General features: G+C 37.1%; 1 protein-coding gene across 2 annotated transcripts in view; it reads right to left on the minus strand.

Moving 5' to 3' along the window:
* The window catches only part of LOC121431200, an 89,160-nt gene that overhangs the window by 26,257 nt on the left and 42,424 nt on the right, over positions 1-20,479 (minus strand). The window contains exons 39-55 of one of the 2 annotated variants that reach the window (XM_041628709.1): positions 19,153-19,297; positions 17,496-17,666; positions 16,659-16,835; positions 15,639-15,958; positions 14,932-15,076; positions 13,765-13,935; positions 12,487-12,663; positions 10,882-11,037; positions 10,078-10,244; positions 7,606-7,753; positions 6,500-6,676; positions 5,568-5,756; positions 4,986-5,108; positions 2,777-3,024; positions 2,087-2,240; positions 701-906; positions 116-290 (exon numbers count right to left, since the gene is read on the minus strand). In XM_041628709.1, the coding sequence (XP_041484643.1) occupies positions 116-290; positions 701-906; positions 2,087-2,240; positions 2,777-3,024; positions 4,986-5,108; positions 5,568-5,756; positions 6,500-6,676; positions 7,606-7,753; positions 10,078-10,244; positions 10,882-11,037; positions 12,487-12,663; positions 13,765-13,935; positions 14,932-15,076; positions 15,639-15,958; positions 16,659-16,835; positions 17,496-17,666; positions 19,153-19,297 (3,049 nt within the window). The remainder of the gene's footprint in view (positions 1-115; positions 291-700; positions 907-2,086; positions 2,241-2,776; positions 3,025-4,985; positions 5,109-5,567; positions 5,757-6,499; positions 6,677-7,605; positions 7,754-10,077; positions 10,245-10,881; positions 11,038-12,486; positions 12,664-13,764; positions 13,936-14,931; positions 15,077-15,638; positions 15,959-16,658; positions 16,836-17,495; positions 17,667-19,152; positions 19,298-20,479) is intronic. The other variant, XM_041628710.1, reaches the window with a different exon arrangement.

A 20,479-nucleotide genomic window follows, 5' to 3' on the forward strand; every position in this document is an offset into this window, starting at 1 on the left:
TCCCTGATTTGAGGTATTTTTTATCAAATTCCCTGATTTTTCCCTGACCGGAAAAAAGGGAAATAATTTTCCAATTTCCTTGACGGGTTGGGGATCCTGTATCATGCTACCTTACCTGTTGAGGCAGGAGCACTGTCCTGGTCAACTGTAGCCGAACAGGTGTAAATCTCCACATCGTCCCTCATACTATTCTCAACGGCCAGCGGCACTACCTTCAGATATCGTGCATGGAAGGGATTCCTGAAAACATTGGTGGCGGTGTTGGTACTGTCAGAGTTTCCAATGAAGTCCTGTCACAACAGAGAGAGCCAAAATGAATAATTTCCCCTGGAATAATTTCAAGTTTTCCTCAATCATACAGAAGATTGCAATTTGAATATTACATCAAATTCACTGGTTTTTAAAGTATTCAACACAACACACAATAAAAATCACATTGGATTTAGAATTTTAAAATTCAGATTTGAAAACTCGAAAAGTAAATACTCTAATTTCTGAATTTGAGAACTGAAAATGAAAAAAGATTTGAAAATTGACAAATTACAAGCTGACAACTCTAAAATTGATATTTACAAAGTTAAAAAGCTTAAATTGAAAACAAAAAACTGAAAATTAAAAATTGAAAACAAAAAACAGAAAACTAAAAGTTGAGAATTGAAAATCGAATATTGAGAAAGAAAACTTGAAAAATCGAAATCACCTTTCTCTTGCCATCCTCCACATAAAGCACCCAATCAAAGTTATTGTGGCTGAAGTAGACGTAGTACTCTTTTATCCAGTCGGTACCCGTTGCGTCCGTGTTAATCTGAGTGACCCTTTGAAGTGACCCAAGGTCAACACTGACATACTCCGGGTCGGCTGTTGTGACCAGCGATGTAGTGGCAACAGCCTTTGCGTCATTGCAAGCTGAGAAGAAAAATCAGTATAAAAATACAATATATCAATGACAGTAGAGCTTGAGGCTTGAGAGAATGATGGATTTGGTTAAGGATCCACATAAAAATTATTAGAAATATTGAAACTGGTTGAGAATTTGCTGATAAGGGGAACAGAGTCCAATGATTAGAAACATAGAAACGTGGAGCTCTGTGGCCTAGTGGAATAGTCTTCGGACTTTGAAACAGAAGGTCCTGGGTTCGAATCCCAACCATGGCTAAATTTCCTTCTGCAAGAAATTTATTCGCATTGTGCTGCACTCCACCCAGGTGAGGTAAATGGGTACCTGGCAGGAATTTATTCCTTGAATTGCCACCGCGCTGTAAAAGGCTGCGGGGCTAAAGCCAGGGTAATGATATCCAATTTAATGCATAGGGACGCATTCAGCAATGATATGCGCTCTCTAAGCATGTTGGTATTATTTATAGTTTGGTTAAGAATTTACTGAAGAATAAAATGCATTGACAAACATGAATTAAATTTCTTTTCCCCAATTTATGACTAAACTCCAAAACAGACCACGATGAGAATTAGATTCTTCGAGATAAAGGGATCTTTATCAACCAAATAAACAGATTATTCACCGATGCAAATGCACATACATGTACATTTGACATTTGTTTAAAAAAAATACTATGTACCATAAACATGGTTCGAGGTCCCAAAATGTACATATGAAAAGACAGCGTGCAAAACACAATAATCATCTTAACAAACATACAACGTACAAAACAAAATTGGAAAGTGAAAAAAATAAAAATAACAATGCATTTCTATCGGTAATTTAAAATCTGAAAAAAAAAACAGATATATTCCTTTTACACTGCTCATTTTCATCAAATAAATTTTAATTAAATTCATAGCAAACACTAATTCTGTAAAAAAAATACCTCGGTAATGGATCATGTTTAACTGAATCATCAAATCTATGCCCGGATTTTAAATACTGTAATTAGTAATAATTTATCATTATCAAACATTAACCTTGCTTTTGATAGAATAAAGTTGATTATATCTTCTGACACGTATATGTAACAACTTAATTTCTTTCAAAACATTTGTATAGGGCCTATATTGTTATGCACCAATGAACATCACATTTTTCATTCGAGGATAATAAAGTTTTCAATTCAAATCAATTATTTCTTACTTGGGACGTTGAAACAGCCATACACTTCAGCTCTCAAGCACGGCCCACCACCCTCCCACGCTACAGGAATGATACGAAGACCCGCCACACCAGTCTGGACATTAGGTAACGTAGAACGAACGATCGTTGACTTGTCGATGTTACCGTAGAATGTCTGTCATGAATAAAACATTTTAAAAGGGTAGAAATCTTAGATGATACACAGTTAGTGGTATATTTTGGTTTACTTTCGGGAAAAAATAGAAAAGTCTTGTGCAAAGGGTGAACCTTACAATGGTGAAATGTTAGTAAACATAATTTTTTTTTTATTTGCTATTTTATTTTTTTTAGTATTGCAAAGCTTGCAAGTCTTTTTTTACAATAAATCAGGGTCATGTTTCATTAAAACTTGTTATAATAACAAATACCAATATTTTTATAGCAATTTTACCATCAGCCAATCAAATAAAATGATTTCAGTAGGTTTAAACTACTATTGCAAATTTGTTATTCTAACAAGTTTTATGAAACAGGCTCCAGAAGTTTTGCTTTGTGAGATTAGAGTTCATCTTTGGCATTAAACAAAAATCTTTGCAAACTGTTTAGAAACATTTTACAAACTATGACGATACTCAACAAATTATGTTACTACTATTATAAAAATTATTATTATTACTGAAACTATATTCATTGATCCTGAAAAGAACTAACCTTCCACTCTCCATCTACTTCATACTTGTACCAATCCACCCCATTCGGGCTCACTGTCAAATTATAGTACGTCACCCATCGTTCAATAGTTCCCCCACCCTGGATGCCGATCATAGACAGATCAATGGGAGTAGGGAAGTCTATCTGTAGCCAGTAGTCGCTGTAGTTGTAGGAGCTGTTCGTGATGCCGTACGACAGCTCGTAGTCGGTGGCGTTGAAGTCTGGAACACCTTCCCAACAGAGGGCACCTGTCATAGAAAGGTTTACATGATTTCATATTATTTGGGGAAGAACTCTTCATAATGCAAAATGGTTGCATGGACACAGCAAATACATCTTGTTTGTCCTGCAATTTAAGTTGAATTGTGACAAGGAAATGGGATCCCTATTTCTATATGTTTGGGATAATGTAAGTAAAAACAAGTGGAATGCCTCTGGCCGTCTCACCTGCATCACGCAGTTCAATATAGCAGCAGTGCTGACTTTGAATACTACTCTAACTCGCACAAGATGTTCAGTGATACATGGTTACTCTTATGTCCACTTTTTATGAACTAGACCAATAAACTAACAGAGATATGATGGTTATTCAACAGATACACCCAATTCGGCCAAAGTTCATTGACCTTTGACCTTGGTCATGTGACCTGAAACGCGCACAGGATGTTCAGTGATACTTGATTACTCTAATGTCCAAGTTTAACGAACTAGACCAATAAACTTTCAAAGCTATGATGGTAATTCAACAGATACCCCTGATTCGGCCAAAGTTCATTGACCCTAAATGACCTTTGACCTTGATCATGTGACCTGAAACTCGAACAGGATGTTCAGTGATACTTGATTACTCTTATATACAAGTTTCATGAATCAGATCCATAAACTTTCAAAGTTATGATGGTAATTCAACAGATACACCCGATTCGGCCAAAGTTCATTGACCTTTGACCTTGGTCATGTGACCTGAAACGCGCACAGGATGTTCAGTGATACTTGATTACTCTAATGTCCAAGTTTAACGAACTAGACCAATAAACTTTCAAAGTTATGATGGTAATTCAACAGATACCCCCGATTCGGCCAAAGTTCATTGACCCTAAATGACCTTTGACCTTAATCATGAGACCTGAAACTTGCACAAAATTTTCAGTGATGCTTGATTACTATTATATCTAAGTTTCATGAATCAGATCCATAAACTTTCAAAGTTATGATGGGAATTCAACAGATATCCCCAATTCGGCCAAAGTTCATTGTCCCTAAATGACCTTTGACCTTGGTCATGTGACGTGAAACTCATGCAGGATGTTCAGTGATACTTGATTAACCTTATGTCCAAGTTTCATGAACTAGGTCCATATACTTTCTAAGTTATGATGACATTTCAAAAACTTAACCTCAGGTTAAGATTTCGATGTTGAATCCTCCAACATGGTCTAAGTTCATTGACCCTAAATGACCTTTGACCTTGGTCATGTGACATGAAACTCTTATAGGATGTTCAGTAATACTTGATTAACCTTATGGCCAAGTTTTATTAACTAGGTCCATATACTTTCTAAGTTATGACGTCATTTCAAAAACTTAACCTCAGGTTAAGATTTGATGTTGACGCCGCCGCCGCCGCCGTCGCCGTCGGAAAAGCGGCGCCTATAGTCTCACTTTGCTTCGCAGGTGAGACAATAAAAATGAAATGACATTAGAACAACAGTATAAAAGAAGGATATTCACTATTTGAATGAGGAAAGATTGTTTGAAATACTACACATTTCAGAGATGAAGAGAATAATTAATGTAAATAAGAAATATAGCCAAAAAAAGCCAAAAAAAAGGGGGGAAACTTCAAGGAATTATAAAATATAACATGAAATCTAAGACTGTAGATTACACAGCTCTAAAATGAATATGACATATTGCTTTTTAGAGATAAAAAAAAACGTAAGGAAAGGGAAGACAGGAGCAATTTATCACTCCATTCAGAGGACTGTAACTTACATATGTGTGTGGGGGGGGGGGCTTCAATAGAAGAGTAAAGGCCCTTTCAATGGATAATGCAATGAGCAAGGTGCTTGATCTGTCTGTGCATGAACTATATTTCGTTAGGCATACTTCAGTCCCTATCTGAGTTCAAAATAATCGTCATAAACAACAGCACTCAAACCAGTCGGTTTATAAGAGACAATGAAGAAAATCTTCATGTCATATTCACCTGAGCCAGTGTTTTCAAGTCGAGCATGAATGGCAAGGTTGGAATCGTTGTATCTCTCGTTGGATGCACTGATCTGAGCATCGGATATTCTACCGTCATACATTCCAATGGGCTCATAACAATCTGAAAATCAATCAAAATATAATTTAAAGAAAATAGTGATTGAATAAGTAAAACAAAGAGCGTCTGAGCAGTAAAGGAATTTATTTTGTAAATATAGATATATTGTACAATGACAATTAGTGTATGTCTTTAGAAGTGTAACAAACACAGCAAGAAGAGTGATATTGAAATGTTATTGACACTCATCCAGTAATTATGGTATGGAATGGATGGATGGATTGATAGATGGATGGTGAATGAATGAATGAATGTATGTATGAATGGAAATATGAATGAATAAATGAATGAATGAATGAATAAGTGAATGAATGAATGGATAGATGAATGGAAGAATGAATGAATGAAAAAAAAATGAATCAATGAATGGATGGATGATTTGATGAATGAGTGAGCAAATAAATGAATAAATCAATGAATGTACAGTGTAAATGAATACAGAAATTCATCCAAGATACATACCTCCACAAGACCCAGCTGCATCACAGGCTTGAAACTCCTCAGTATACCCGGGGTTTGCACACCCCGCCCCTCCATACTGGGGCTCGGGGTTAGAGCAAGTCCTAGTCCTATGCTTGATGCCATCAGTACCGCAGCTGATGGAACAATCTATGCTAGACCAGCTGACCCATTCGGTCCATTGTCCATCAACTATACGTCAAAGTGAAAATGGGAACAACGAAAAATAAGTTAAATTCAAAATTATACAGATTTTGGCATTTTCTATAAAGTTGAACAAGTACCAAGCAGATATGCATGTACATTATTATGCTTGCAAAATTGGAGTTGATTTTCAAGCAAAATAATAATACTTTAAAACCAAGTTGATAGGATGGAGTGTCTTTTGCTATGACTGCAGTTATGCTCATCATACTCCATGCACAATGTTAACACTTTGAAATTCAAATGTCAACTATGTACACTTGCCCTTAAACTTACCTACTTCTTACAGTATGTACAATATTACAATTAACTCACTCCCTACTCATTTCTGTAATTCCCAGTGTCTTTGTACATAAACCAATCAATTTAAACAGGCCATAGCGTTAAACCTTCTTTTTCAGCCAATAACATTATTCATCAAGGACTTAAACTTGACTTAAAGAAAGTCGTACCAAATGTAAATTTTTACCATCAAATCTAGATACATGTATATCAGCATTGTGAAAAGTATTGTGATAAATAAAAAAATTTAGGTTGAATAGAGACTTGTTCCGAGACTGTCAAATAAGCCTTAACTTTTCATAAGTTGGAAAAAGAGACCTAAATAATTGCAACAGGTTTGAAAAAAATATTTGATTCAAAATGGACATAGGGCAGATAAATTGCCCTGTCGAGAATACATTCATTTCTTATTTTTCATCGGTGATGTGGAAAATCTAACCATGACTCACTTGGGCAAGGCTGTGTGTTGCATGACCTGGACTCATCTGCGTTCTCGTCGGAGGGGCAGTCCGCGCCCCCATAGGCGGGGCTGGGGCTGGTACAGGTGCGGTTCCTGGTTTCCCAAGCGCCCCCGCAGGTGACGGGACATGACGTCCAGGAAGACCACTCGGTCCATTCGCCATTGCCTGTGAAAGATATATGAAAAATGAAAACACAGTGAAAATGTGTATGAAGATCATCAAAGAGAAACATGTTCATGGTAATTACGCCTTACAAATTCAATTCAAATCAATTCAATTCTGGTTTTATTGTGAAAATGGTACATGACAAAAGTCTGAAGTCTGAAGACTCATATTATCATATTTATAATGTAAAAATGTACATGTGTATTATTAAAAGATTACAATATATCACAATTCTAGTGCTAGACAAATAATCAACAAATAAAGCCAGAAAAAATAATTTTGGACAATCTCAAAAAAGGATTAAAATTGATTGAAATTATAACATTGTAAAACTATCATCTTCAAAATTAAATCAGCAAAGTTGCGAGTATTAAAAACATATGTAAATTAACATTTACACTGTTAAAATATCACATTGGACAAGATAAATCCTAATACGATTGGTTGAGAGGCCCATAACACAAAGCTTAGCAATGATTGTTGAACATTTTTATACGATGGATTGCATTGATTACAATTTTTCATTAATTGTGAAATTCAAGCATACGAGTAATAGCTAACCTTGGCTTTACGGAACCCAGACATTTAATTTAATAGTACTCTTAATGTCAATGCACCATCAGATCATGAACTTGCATTATCATTAGTTACAATTTTAATCAAATATTGAAATTTTTATCCAGCGATATCTGGAAACATTGTTATGATAGCACGCTTTTCACTCTTATGTTTTGACTGATATCAATTCAGAATGCAGATGTATCATAATTCAACCTTACTGCCATGATGTATAATTTTTGTCAAATAACCATTTATCTACACGTATGTATGTACGTATCTACCAATCGATCCATCGATTCCAAATAGAACGGACACTACAAGAGTGAAAGAATGTTATCATGGTTGACAGTTTTTACACTGATACTTACGTGGGTTGAATATACCAAACAGGTCTACCCGCATCGCAATGCTACCGTTGTAATCAAGTGGATAGAATCGGACGTTGGTGATGTTGGCTACAATGGGGTCCAGCTCATTGTACACTGCTGTTGTTTCATCAAAGTTTCCTTGGAAAATCTACAAGTAACAAAATTCAGATCATCAATTTAACCATTTGTGTGCTGATGTTGCAATTTTACACATTCATACAATTAAATTAAAAAAATTTCATAAGTTTTCTCCAAATTAGATATTAAGCTAATAAAAGGGAGTTCTTGGATAACGTCTATATAATAATAATAAGTATCAATGGTGCAATATGGATATCTTGAATTAAAGAAAATAATGTAGAAACAATTGTCACTATCATCCCCCAAAATCAATTCAGTGTGCAAAGAGTTAATATGGTGAGCTTAATCATCATAAGACTAAATAGAGGTTGAATGAAAAGTGTGCTTTTCAATGTGTTAAGCTTTCTAAGAGTTCTAATATCCCATAAAATATGGTGAATTGCCCATAGGTTGCCGCTAGGTCTACATCGGGCTGGTGTTTCTTAAAGCAGTTCGTAAGTTAAGAGTGACTTTAAGAACGACTGGGGATCCTTTCTTATGGCAAAGGGTATATTCATTAGCGATGCGTTTGCACATAAGAAAGGATCACCAGTCGTTCTTAAAATCACTCTTAACTGACGAACAGCTTTATGAAAAGGCCCCTGGCTTATCTACCTTCAATTGGTCTAATCCAAGATTGTCTACAACCAATGTATCAGCTAACAAATCGGTCTAAATCCCATTTAGCCTATTTTCTTTTCTTTTTGTCTATACATGTATTTCCAATCAGGCCATAACCATTTCATTCAACATCCAGGTTTCTAACACAACCCAGTTTGTGTCATTAGATGAACTCTTAATGAAACAAATTTCAGTCTGGCAAAGTAATTAAATATCAAGTAGATAAAATTGAAGTTAGATCAACGGAGTATTATACTAAACAAGTGGAATGCCTCTGGCCGTCTCACCTGCATCACGCGCTTCAATATAGCAGCAGTGCTGACTTTGAATACTACTCTAACTCGCACAAGATGTTCAGTGATACATGGTTACTCTTATGTCCACTTTTTATGAACGAGACCAATAAACTTACAGAGATATGATGGTTATTCAACAAAAAACCCCAACATGGCCAAAGTTCATTGACCTTACATGACCTTTGACCTTGATCATGTGACCTGAAACTCGCACAGGATGTTCAGTGATACTTGATTACGCTTATGTACAAGTTTCATGAATCAGATCCATAAACTTTCAAAGTTTTGATGGTAATTCAACAGATACACCCAATTCGGCCAAAGTTCATTGACCTTTGACCTTGGTCATGTGACCTGAAACGCGCACAGGATGTTCAGTGATATTTGATTACTCATATGTCCAAGTTTAATGAACTAGACTAATAAACTTTCAAAGTTATGATGGTAATTCAACAGATACCCCCGATTCAGCCAAAGTTCATTGACCCTAAATGACCTTTGACCTTAATCATGAGACCTGAAACTTGCACAAAATATTCAGTGATGCTTGATTACTATTATGTCCAAGTTTCATGAATCAGATCCATAAACTTTCAAATTTATGATGGGAATTCAACAGATATCCCCAATTCGGCCAAAGTTCATTGACCCTAAATGACCTTTGACCTTGGTCATGTGACGTGAAACTCATGCAGGATGTTCAGTGATACTTGATTAATCTTATGTCCAAGTTTCATGAACTAGGTCCATATATTTTCTAAGTTATGATGACATTTCAAAAACTTAACCTCAGGTTAAGATTTCGATGTTGATTCCTCCAACATGGTCTAAGTTCATTGACCCTAAATGACCTTTGACCTTGGTCATGTGACATGAAACTTTAATAGGATGTTCAGCAATACTTGATTAACCTTATGGCCAAGTTTCATGAACTAGGTCCATATACTTTCTAAGTTATGATGTCATTTCAAAAACTTAACCTCAGGTTAAGATTTGATGTTGACGCCGCCGCCGCCGTCGGAAAAGCGGCGCCTATAGTCTCACTCTGCTTCGCAGGTGAGACAATGACAAAATGGGTCTTAGCCGACATGAAGTGTAGATCACATGGCAATTACATATACATGTACACCAAATTGAGAGTAGACTGAAAGGGCTAAAAATGTGTTATACTAGCTGAAAAATAGGCCATCTGCTTAATTTATTCGTAATTGGTTGTTAGGTGGTGCCAATGCCTTAGTCACATTTGCTCTATGGCACGCCATACGGTGAGTCCAAAACAGCCGTTTTAGTCATTTTTATTGAAATCACCCATATGTAGCTGGTACAAAACATGTTAAAACGGCTGATTTCGACTCGCTGTATGGCCGCTGCATAGTAAATGCGACTGAGGAATAACAGTCAAATCTTTGACCACGAGCATGGAAAACCTTAATACCTTAGGGGAACCATTCTCCTTGTATTTCTTCCAGTTAGTATCGTTAGCCCTGTAAGAAATGTAGTAGGTTTCCACCCAGCTTTTGGAGCTGTCGGAGCCGAGTCGGCCCTCTGTCGCCACCCTCTTCAGATTGAAATCGTCTGGAAACATGATCTCCAAGTACGGTTCTGATAAGGAAAGAGAATCAGGGATTTATGAAAAACTATGTATTTTATGTGGAGCGTTGTGGCCCAGTGGATTAGTCTCCCAGCCATGGCGTAGTTTCCTTCAGCAAGAAATTTATCCACATTGTGCTGCACTCAACCCAGGTGAGGTGAATGGGTACCTCGCAGGAATTTATTCCTTGAAATGCCACAGCGCTGTAAAAGGCTGCGGGGCTAAAGCCAGGGTAATAATATCCAAGTCCTTTGGAAGCGCATAAAGACGTTATTTATAATGTGTTATGCACTATACAAGAACTGTCTATTATTATTATTATTATAATCTAAATGTTCATGTAATTGTAATCACCATTTCATTATCAATTATCAATTACCACCACCATCGATCATTATCACCATCATCATCATCACCATCATCATCATCACCATCATCATCACCACCATCATCATCATCACCACCACCATCATCATCACAGTCGTCATCATCTTCCTCATCATCACAATCAGCATCTACAATTTCATCATCCACCACCACTGTCAACTCAACATCATCATCATTGATGATGATTGATCATCATTGTCTCCAAAACAATTGTCATCATCGTCATCATCATCCTCATCGTCATTGTAATTCTGAACTTACTGCTATCATCATCACTGGGTGTCCATGCTGCATTGGTGTCCGATGCACCAAGCCTAGCATTTGTAGGCCCTAAAGTTGAACTGCTTTTAGACGATGCAGTTAACCAAACGTCTGAGTTACTGGTGTCCGAGATCCCCAATGAGTAGTCAGTATTACCTGCACAATGAATTCAAAGTAGGATGAAAAAATGCACTGAAATGCAACTTCAAAAGCATAGTCCCCATCAATCCTTAGGTTTAGAACACAAATTTCAATGCAAAACTATTTTAAGCACATTATCAAAGTCAGTATCATTATTTTTTTTATGCAGGCATCCTACAAGTGGAAAGTGGAAGAGCCGCAATGATAGATTATGTAGTATATTTATTGCGAGATTCCTGTAAAAAGATACAGCACAACATTTTGTTAAAGGACAAGTCCACCCCAACAAGAACTTGATTTGAATAAAAAGATAAAAAATCAGCAAGCACAACACTGAAAATTTCATCAAAATCGGATGTAAAATAAGAAAGTTATGGCATTTTAAAATTTCACTTATTTTCAACAAAATAATTATATGAACGAGCCAGTTACATCCAAATGAGAGAGTTGATGACATCACTCACTCACTATTTCTTTTGTATTCATTATATGAAATATTTTGATTTTCTCATCATTGGTATGTGAAATGAAGTTTCATTCCTCCCTGAACACGTGGAATTCCATTATTTCAACATTTTGTGCTTCAGGCAAGGAGGTCCTAATCGTCAAATTCATAAAAATTTAAATATTGTATCATTCAAACAATAAAAAAAGAAATAGTGAGTGAGTGACATCATCGACTCTCTCATTTGGATGTAACTGGCTCGTTCATGTAACTATTTTGTTGAAAGTAAGCGAAACTTTGAAATGTCATAACTTTCTTATGTTACATCCGATTTTGATGAAATTTTCAGAATTCTGCTTGTCTGATTTTTCTCTATTGATTCAAATCAACATTTTTCTGAGGTGGACTTGACCTTTAACATGACTTATTCCATCAGGATGAAAATTATTTGATTTGTTCTTTCTGAATCCCACCCCTCCCCCAAAAAAATTAATAAATGAAAAATAAAAGGTTAGGCAATCATGTTCCTGACTTCTTCTGGATCTAACAAAAGACAGAGTCTTTTAATTACTTCACTTCAAACCATATGTGTCATGTCATACACTGTATTAAATCTTTCAGAATTAAAACTGTCCATGCTTGTGAGAATAATTTAAGATGAATTTTACTTTCTCACTAACACTCATCACTGTATGGAATTACTCTTATTTTCAAAGTGTTGTAGTTGTGCTGTTGGTGTATGTTTGTTATGCTTTTACAGGCTTCTATTAATCTGGTATGATTATATATGTCTGGGAACAACCATCAAAGTCCTCATCCATAACCCATGACCAAGGTTCCAACCTCAATTTTCTGCATCAATCGAAACTTCACTCATTGTAGCTTAGATCACAGTTGCAAGAAACAATGCCCAATTTGCATTGTCATGGAAAACTGACTGCACTATGCATATCAATTTCAGATTACTTTTAGGGTTTTACATAAAACTACCGGTATTAAATAGATGTACATGTACTTACTGTTACAAGCAGTGCCAGCATTACAGGAGACCCACTGTTGCCGCAAGCCGTCACATCCTGCTCCTCCGTACCGAGGTTTAGGGTTGGAACAATCACGCTCCTGCGAGACCGTACCATAATTACCACAGCTTACCGAGCAGTTGGTCACGTCGTACCAGTCGGATAGACCTCCATCAACTGCAAGAAAAAAAAATGGCAATCAGTGATTAACTACAGATCAAAGTTTCTCACTCGTTTGAACAAGACAAGTCTTAGCCTCCAGAACAATATGGCCTTTGCCTTGTCCTTGACCTCAGGAAAGCAGTCCTTAGCCTTGTCTTCGGTCTTAGCAACAGAGGACTGGAGAGCGTTTCATCAACATTTTCTTCCAACATGTTTTCAGATCTCACAATTTCCCTTGATTTTGATTGGGTGAGAAGCACTGTTCCTATGGTAACTGTTGAATAACACAGAACTTGTTGGACAAAACGATTGACAAGTTCTTTCACGAAACACTCCCCTGAAGTCCTTGGCCTCATCAAGTCATTCTTTGCCTTGTCCTTGGTCACAAAGGTCTAAAATCCTCGGTCTTGTCCTTGCATTCTATTCCTCGACCTAAGCCTTAGATTCTAATGCCCTAGACCTTGTTAGCTTGGCCTTGATGCCAGAAAGTCAGTCATTTACCTTACCGTTGGCCTAGGACAGTCTGGTCTAGGCCCTGTTCATGGAAATCTTCAGTATGTTGCTTATTTGGGATTTACTCTGTTCTTTTTCAATTAAAAACAAATTTCAATTTCACTTCATTGTCAACCATGAAAAAAAGTTCATACAGATACGATTGAATACATACATGTAGTCAAATAATAGAAAATTGTCTGGTGTCAGGGCCTGCGAAATTATACCAAACGTCTGTTTTCTCAAATTACTGTTTTGGAGCTACATTGTAAGGTACATGTAAATGCACTTTATTTTTCAACCCACAAAATGACACAAATCAAAAGATGAATACAATTATAGAATGTTACAATGTAGAAGTCTTTCCATACTAATTTCAAGTAAATATTCATTCAATTCATTTATTCATTCAACAATCAAAAGGATAAAAAACAGTAAAATATACAGTATTGACAAAGTATCAGAAAAAAACAACAACAAACGAATAGATGGTTCAGAGACCCCGCAGAAGCGATGCTTATAAAAGGGGTCACCATGATACATTAATACATTACAAATAGCAAAATTAAAGAGTAAAAATCTTATACAAAAATTAATTAAGTGATATCTAATGCAAGTACTCACTTGGACAGTTGTTGTTGTTGCAGCTCTGCACTTCCCAGCTGTCCCCTGAGCATTCTGATCCATTGTACTTGGGGGCGGGGTTGTTGCAGGTGCGGTTCCGGTACTGCACCCCACCCCCGCAGGTGACGCTGCAGTTGTCCCAGCTGCTCCACTCGCCCCAGTCACCATCAACTGATGTATCAAATGGGTACATGAAGAATAAAAATGAAAATGAAATAAGAACAGTGTTCTCAGCTTTTCAATAAAACAAAATCCCCTGATATTTCCCTGATGAAGTTTAGATATTCCCTGATATTAATTTTAACCCATTCCCAGTTTCACATGTTTTCTAAGTTGTAGCAGTGAATTAGATGTAAAATATAAAATAATAAAAAAAACACCGTAACCAGTCATTCAATGGATGATATTTTGATATGCAACAAAATATAACAGAGTCTGACTGACTACCGTCATTTAAATCAAATTCCCTGATTTTTTCCTTCATATTTAGGCACTTTTCCCTGATTTGAGGTATTTTTATTAAAATTCCCATTTCCCTGACTGGAAAGAAGCAAAATAATTTTCCCTGATTTCCCTGATGGGATGGGAACCCTGAAGAATATGCAACATTTACATAATGTTTTCATGGAATCAGGTCAATAATAAGATTAATAATAATAGACAGTTCTTATATAGCGCATAACACACTATAAATAACGTCTCTATGCGCTTCCAAAGGACTTGGATATTATTACCCTGGCTTTAGCCCCGCAGCCTTTTACAGCGCTGTGGCATTTCAAGGAATAAATTCCTGCCAGGTACCCATTCACCTCACCTGGGTTGAGTGCAGCACAATTAAACAGCTGTGAAGATTTCTTCTCAATGTTCAGTCATGAATAATGATCATGTACTGTACATACATGTACCATTTCACCAATGAAGTGCAAAATTAAGGAAAACGTCCTTTCATTATTAATTAAAACTACGCAGCTTTTCATTCACCCAGTTTTCAAGAAAGTTTGATGTGAAATAATCTTCATATAATTTAAGCCTGTTTTCAAATAATTTTGAAATAGGGAGAATATCTGTAAAATTGTAGCCGCCACCCCAAAACGAGAGGATGTTCGCACTAAGTAGCCAAAATCTTTTTCTTTTTTTTTCAATGAAGTTGCCTAATGACAAACTTACTCGGATTGAAGTAGCCATAGAGTGCCACACGCATGCAGATGGAGCCGTTCCATGACTGTGGCTCAAATTTAACAAAAGTGATATCATCGAGTCCGTCAAGATCGTAGCGCACAGCATTCGTGTTATCAATATTTCCCTGGAACAACTGTTAAAAAATGCACAAAATACATGAATACACTGTAGTATAATAAAATCTATAAAGATGTAATAGGAAATTACATTATTTGGTAAATCAAACATTCTAGCAATTTTTCTTCTCACTTTGACAACTTGAAGTATCAAAGCAAAGGAAAAGATGATTATGCAGTGAAAATTAATATACAATTTTTCAAATAATGGTTATAGTAATAATCACAGCTTTGGTCTTGTGTTGGCCTCAGTTAAAAAGTGAAATAAGGCAACCATATACATGCATTACTTCTGGTGAGTGTTTCATAAAACTGCTGTTCGTTAAGAGTGACTTGAAGAACGACTGGTGATCCTTTCTTGTGGTAAATGGTATATTCATTTGTGATGGTTTAGCACGTAAGAAAGCTTCACCAGTTGTTCTTAGAGTCACTCTTAACTTACGAACAACTTTATAAAACGGCCCCCAGAAGTATTTTATCTGACTGTAGCGCCCTGCTTCTAAAGTTATTCTGCCAAACCACAAAGTGTCGACACTTAATCATGAACAGTCTAAATTTACTTTATCATTTGAAACCTACCATTTTCTTCCTATTAGCATCCTTGTAGCCCATGAACCTGCTGGAAGTGCTCTTCCAATAATACAAGTAATACGAGGTCACATACAGGTCATCCGATGGCCGACCCTGGATCGCCATGCCAACCAGGGTCGCGCTGTCAGTCAGATTGACCTCTAACCATTCCGAGGTTGTGGAGTTCGCAGGGATCCAGCAATCGGTATTCTGCGACGCATCGAGACGAGCCACGTTACCGCAGGTGGAGGAGCTGGAGCAGCTGGATTCCGAGAACTGCGAGTCGGCAATATCACCGTTGATGATCCCTAGTTCGGTCTCTTTGAAACCTGTGTAGGATCACAAGATTAATAAAAAGTCAGAAAACTTCATAAATCACATATTCAGGCATGTTCACTGACAACTGTTATAAGCTACTAAAATCCTTACACATGCTTGCATCAGAGCTAACGCATCAATACATGTAGCTATCACATAAAAACTTATCTGAATGAGTACAAGTAGTATAGTCATTTTTTCTCCCTTCCTCCTATTTTGAATTATTTCTTCATCATCATCACAATTAAAATCACCTTTATTGATTTATTCAATTATCACCGATTACCATTAAAAATGTACAGAATGAAAATAAAAAAATAAGGCACTTCAAAAAATTGCTTTTCTCAATCCTGGAGGGGCATTCTTGGTTCCACTGTAACACAAAGACCACCAAGGTAGACAAGACTTGTGCTCCTCATGAGCAACAGATCTTTATAAACATGGTGACATAAACTGATGACCATGCTAATAATACAATAATAACATACACTGTAATACATGTATAAGAATGTACAATGTATCTCTGAAGTGCTTAGAGGCACTGTTCAGATATATAAAAAGCAGAATAGTATCATCATTACTATTAAATTGGGAACATTATTCAAGGGAAACAAAATTTGTGGGATCTCTGGGCAGGTTTGATTGCAAATACATTAAAGCTACTAATTTCCTGGTGAGAGCATGTAGATGCAATAGTGATATCAATTTTACCTGAGCACGAAGTAGCGCCTGAGCAGGACACCCAGCGAAATTCATCCCCATCACAAGGCTGGCCACCGTACTGCTTTGGAGGGTTGTTGCAATGTCTCTGTTCTTGTTTGATGCCATCACTTCCACACGATACGGAACAGTTTACGACAGTCTCCCATGCTGACCAACCTCCATCAACTGTAAGGAAAAATTTGGTTATTGGTTAATTCCACAGAATATATCTTACTATTATTGGGCCTATAAACCACAAATTTAGCATTCCAGCCTAATTTGGGATTTCTTTTCAAACAACACTAATAAGCACTGTCCCACATGTGATTATCTATGTTGGTGATCTTCAGTGTGATTGCTTTTCAACTTGGATTTCATAATTTATAATGATACATGTATAGTAAGAATTATATCTGGTTTTACAGACTTTCTTATGGTATCAGCGTTTATTAAAACATTCATATATCTTTAATCCAATTTAGATACTAAATACAATGCTCATACCACTGGCGGATCCAGGGGAGGGGGGGGACAGCTAACCTGTGCCCCCCCCCCCTTTGAGAGGCACAATCAAAATTTGCAATGTAAAATTGCTGTTAAAACCGAAGTGTGCCCCCCCCCCCTTTAAAAGTAAACATTTTTTTTTGCTTGTCAATTTTTTGTATGGAAGAAATCTCCTTAATTTGGGTTGAAACCTTTCTTTTTTTTGCTAGTCAGATTTTCCTTGGAAAAATGTGCCCCCTCCGTTTTGAAAAATCCTGGGTCCGCCCTTGGCTAATACCATCAACGCCCTTGAATATACAGCATTCCATTATAGAAACAGAGGATTAAAGCCTTTCAACATACTTGGACAGTTGTTAGTGTTGCATTCTTGAGACTTGGTGTCCGGGTCCTGGCAATCCTGACCGCCAAACTTTGGACTGGGATTGTCGCACGTCCTATTACGGAACTGCATACCGCCCCCACAGGTAACGTTGCACTCCGTCCAGTCGCCCCACTTGCCATAACCACCGTCAACTGCAAAATCACAATGATGAAAACGTTACAAGAAGCTAGAAAAGAAACTATATAGTTTAGCCTTTATGACCATATCAAAAGTCTGAGCTGCGTTTAAATGGTGGTTTATAGATGGAAACATATTCAGTATCTCTTAGTATCATTGCTTAAATTTAAGAAGTGAAGAGTTTCATTTGAAATAATCATCATATATCATTTATGTAGTATGAACCATGAAATGCATGATGTGTTGCTTTTCAATAATGACATAAAAACTACTAAAATTACATGAATTACAAAAATTCAAAATATTATGTACCAAAATAAACTTTACCATTACGACAGCTGAAATAATAGTAACAGACTCAGCAGCTGCATACTACCACAGTAAAGGGTTCCATATGGTAATTAAAATAATGGCAAAGATACCATAGTTTTAAGTTTTTATTAAACAGGCGTCTTGTCTGTGTAAAGATGTTTGCTAAAAGGCAAAGAATCGTCCCTCAGATAGGACGTTAAATGGAGGCCCCGTGTAGAGGAGAGTCACCACCTTTGCACGTTAAGAACCCACTGCACTATTCGTATAAGAGTAGGGGGAAACCCGGTGTAGAGGTCCACCTGCATTCCCCCCAATCAGTTATTTCGGGAGGAGAGACCTGCGGGTCATAGTGATTCAGTTCGCTTTTTGCCTCCCAGGCACAGGTGATGCCAAACAAATAATAATAATCGCCAAAACTACAGTAGATTACATCAATTCTTTCAAAGATCACAGGTACTGCAAATAGTACATATAAGGTACCTGTTGACAGCTTCCACTAATATTTGCTGTATAAATATGAGGGGCCTGCAAGAACAATCTACTGCAGAGAATTTTTAAATGGCATTTTCCATCAATATTGAACATGGAAAGAGTTTGATAGCTCATTCTGATAATATCCATCTTTGCTTCGAGACTTGCCAAGGACAGATTAGACGACAGACTTCCGCATTAGGGACTCTTTGCTCCATCCCCAAACCTCTTTTCCACATCTGTATCACAGCTTACAACCACATACATTATACACAATGCCAGCTGATCTCACAGGAAGTCTTGGTGGAAGCGCTGTGGCGTAGCGGTTCCGTTTCTCGCCTTGTAATCAGAGGGTCGTGTTTTCGAATCCCACCATGGCCTAGTGTCCTTTGGCAAGGCGTCTATCCACAATTTGCCACTCTCCACCCAGGTGTTAAATGGGTACCCAGGAGGATGCGATAGCCTATGTAGTATGCCTAGTAGTTGAGTCTTGGAACTCTTGTTGGAATGCTCCCCAGGGAGTGGAGAAGGTGCATATATTGTATGCGGGCATGCAAGGATCCGATGACCAGGGTAATAATATATCTGTAAAGCGCTTAGAGATGTTGTTCTGAAGTGTAAAGCACTATATAAATGTGGAATATTATATCGCTGATCTGGGAACTGCATCTCTGAAAAATTACATTTGAACATTAATAAGGGATAGATGTTACTCACGGGGTAGATATTCTCCATAAAGCTCAACCCTCATGCAGATAGCGTTGTTCCAGGAAGTGGGGACGAACCTGACGTAGCTGACGTCAGCCGACACGTTCACGTCATGACGGACCACGGAAGTGTTGTTATAGTTTCCCCGGAACACCTATCGAAATGGGAGAAGAGGAAAACATCAGGACCTTGTATCCTAAATCCCATAATCACTAACAATGCCAGGAACGCTGAACATGCATACGTGCTGTACTACATGCATCCCAGTTGAATGCTTCTTGTGATAACTTTCTCATGTTAATCCAGAGAGATTTTTCTTAATTTTGATTGATTGATTTTACTGGTCGACAGTAAACGACACCATGCATGATTTCGTGTTTCCCTTTCCCTTACATGCCTCATATAAACACTTTAAAGTTGATCCCATGAATCACAACTACAAATGTACAGTACGGTCATTTACATTTATATTTGAAGATAACCAAATAAGCGTCTCTGGACGGTGTGTGCGCTCAATATGACATCACTATTAGTATTAGTATTATTATCATAATTATTATCACAGCATTGGTTAAATCATACCAAGAGCATGCGCTCTACTGCATAATTATTAAGAAGATTGTGCATTACATATCATGTGCACATCAGCTTTTAAGCATGACTCTTTAAGTCACACTTAAAGAGTCAAGTCCACCCCAGCGAAATGTGATTTGAAAAAATAAAGAAAAATGAAACTAGCATAACACTGAAAGTTTCATCACAATCAGATGTAATATAAGAAAGTTACATGCACGGTATTTTAAAGTGTCGCTTATTTTTCAAACAAGTGGAATGCCTCTGGCCGTCTCACCTGCATCACGCGGTTCAATATAGCAGCAGTGCTGACTTTGAATACTACTCGAACTCGCACAAGATGTTCAGTGATACATGGTTACTCTTATGTCCACTTTTTATGAACTAGACCAATAAACTTACAGAGATATGATGGTTATTCAACAAAAAACCCCAACATGGCCAAAGTTCATTGACCTTACATGACCTTTGACCTTGATCATGTGACCTGAAACTCGCACAGAATGTTCAGTGATACTTGATTACTCTTATGTACAAGTTTCATGAATCAGATCCATAAACTTTCAAAGTTTTGATGGTAATTCAACTGATACACCAAATTCGGCCAAAGTTCATTGACCCTAAATGACCTTTGACCTTAATCATGAGACCTGAAACTTGCACAAAATATTCAGTGATGCTTGATTACTATTATGTCCAAGTTTCATGAATCAGATCCATAAACTTTCAAAGTTATGATGGGAATTCAACTGATGAACCCAAT

The sequence above is a fragment of the Lytechinus variegatus genome, chromosome 17 (assembly GCF_018143015.1).
Source record: "Lytechinus variegatus isolate NC3 chromosome 17, Lvar_3.0, whole genome shotgun sequence".
Taxonomy (NCBI): Eukaryota; Metazoa; Echinodermata; class Echinoidea; order Temnopleuroida; family Toxopneustidae; genus Lytechinus; species Lytechinus variegatus.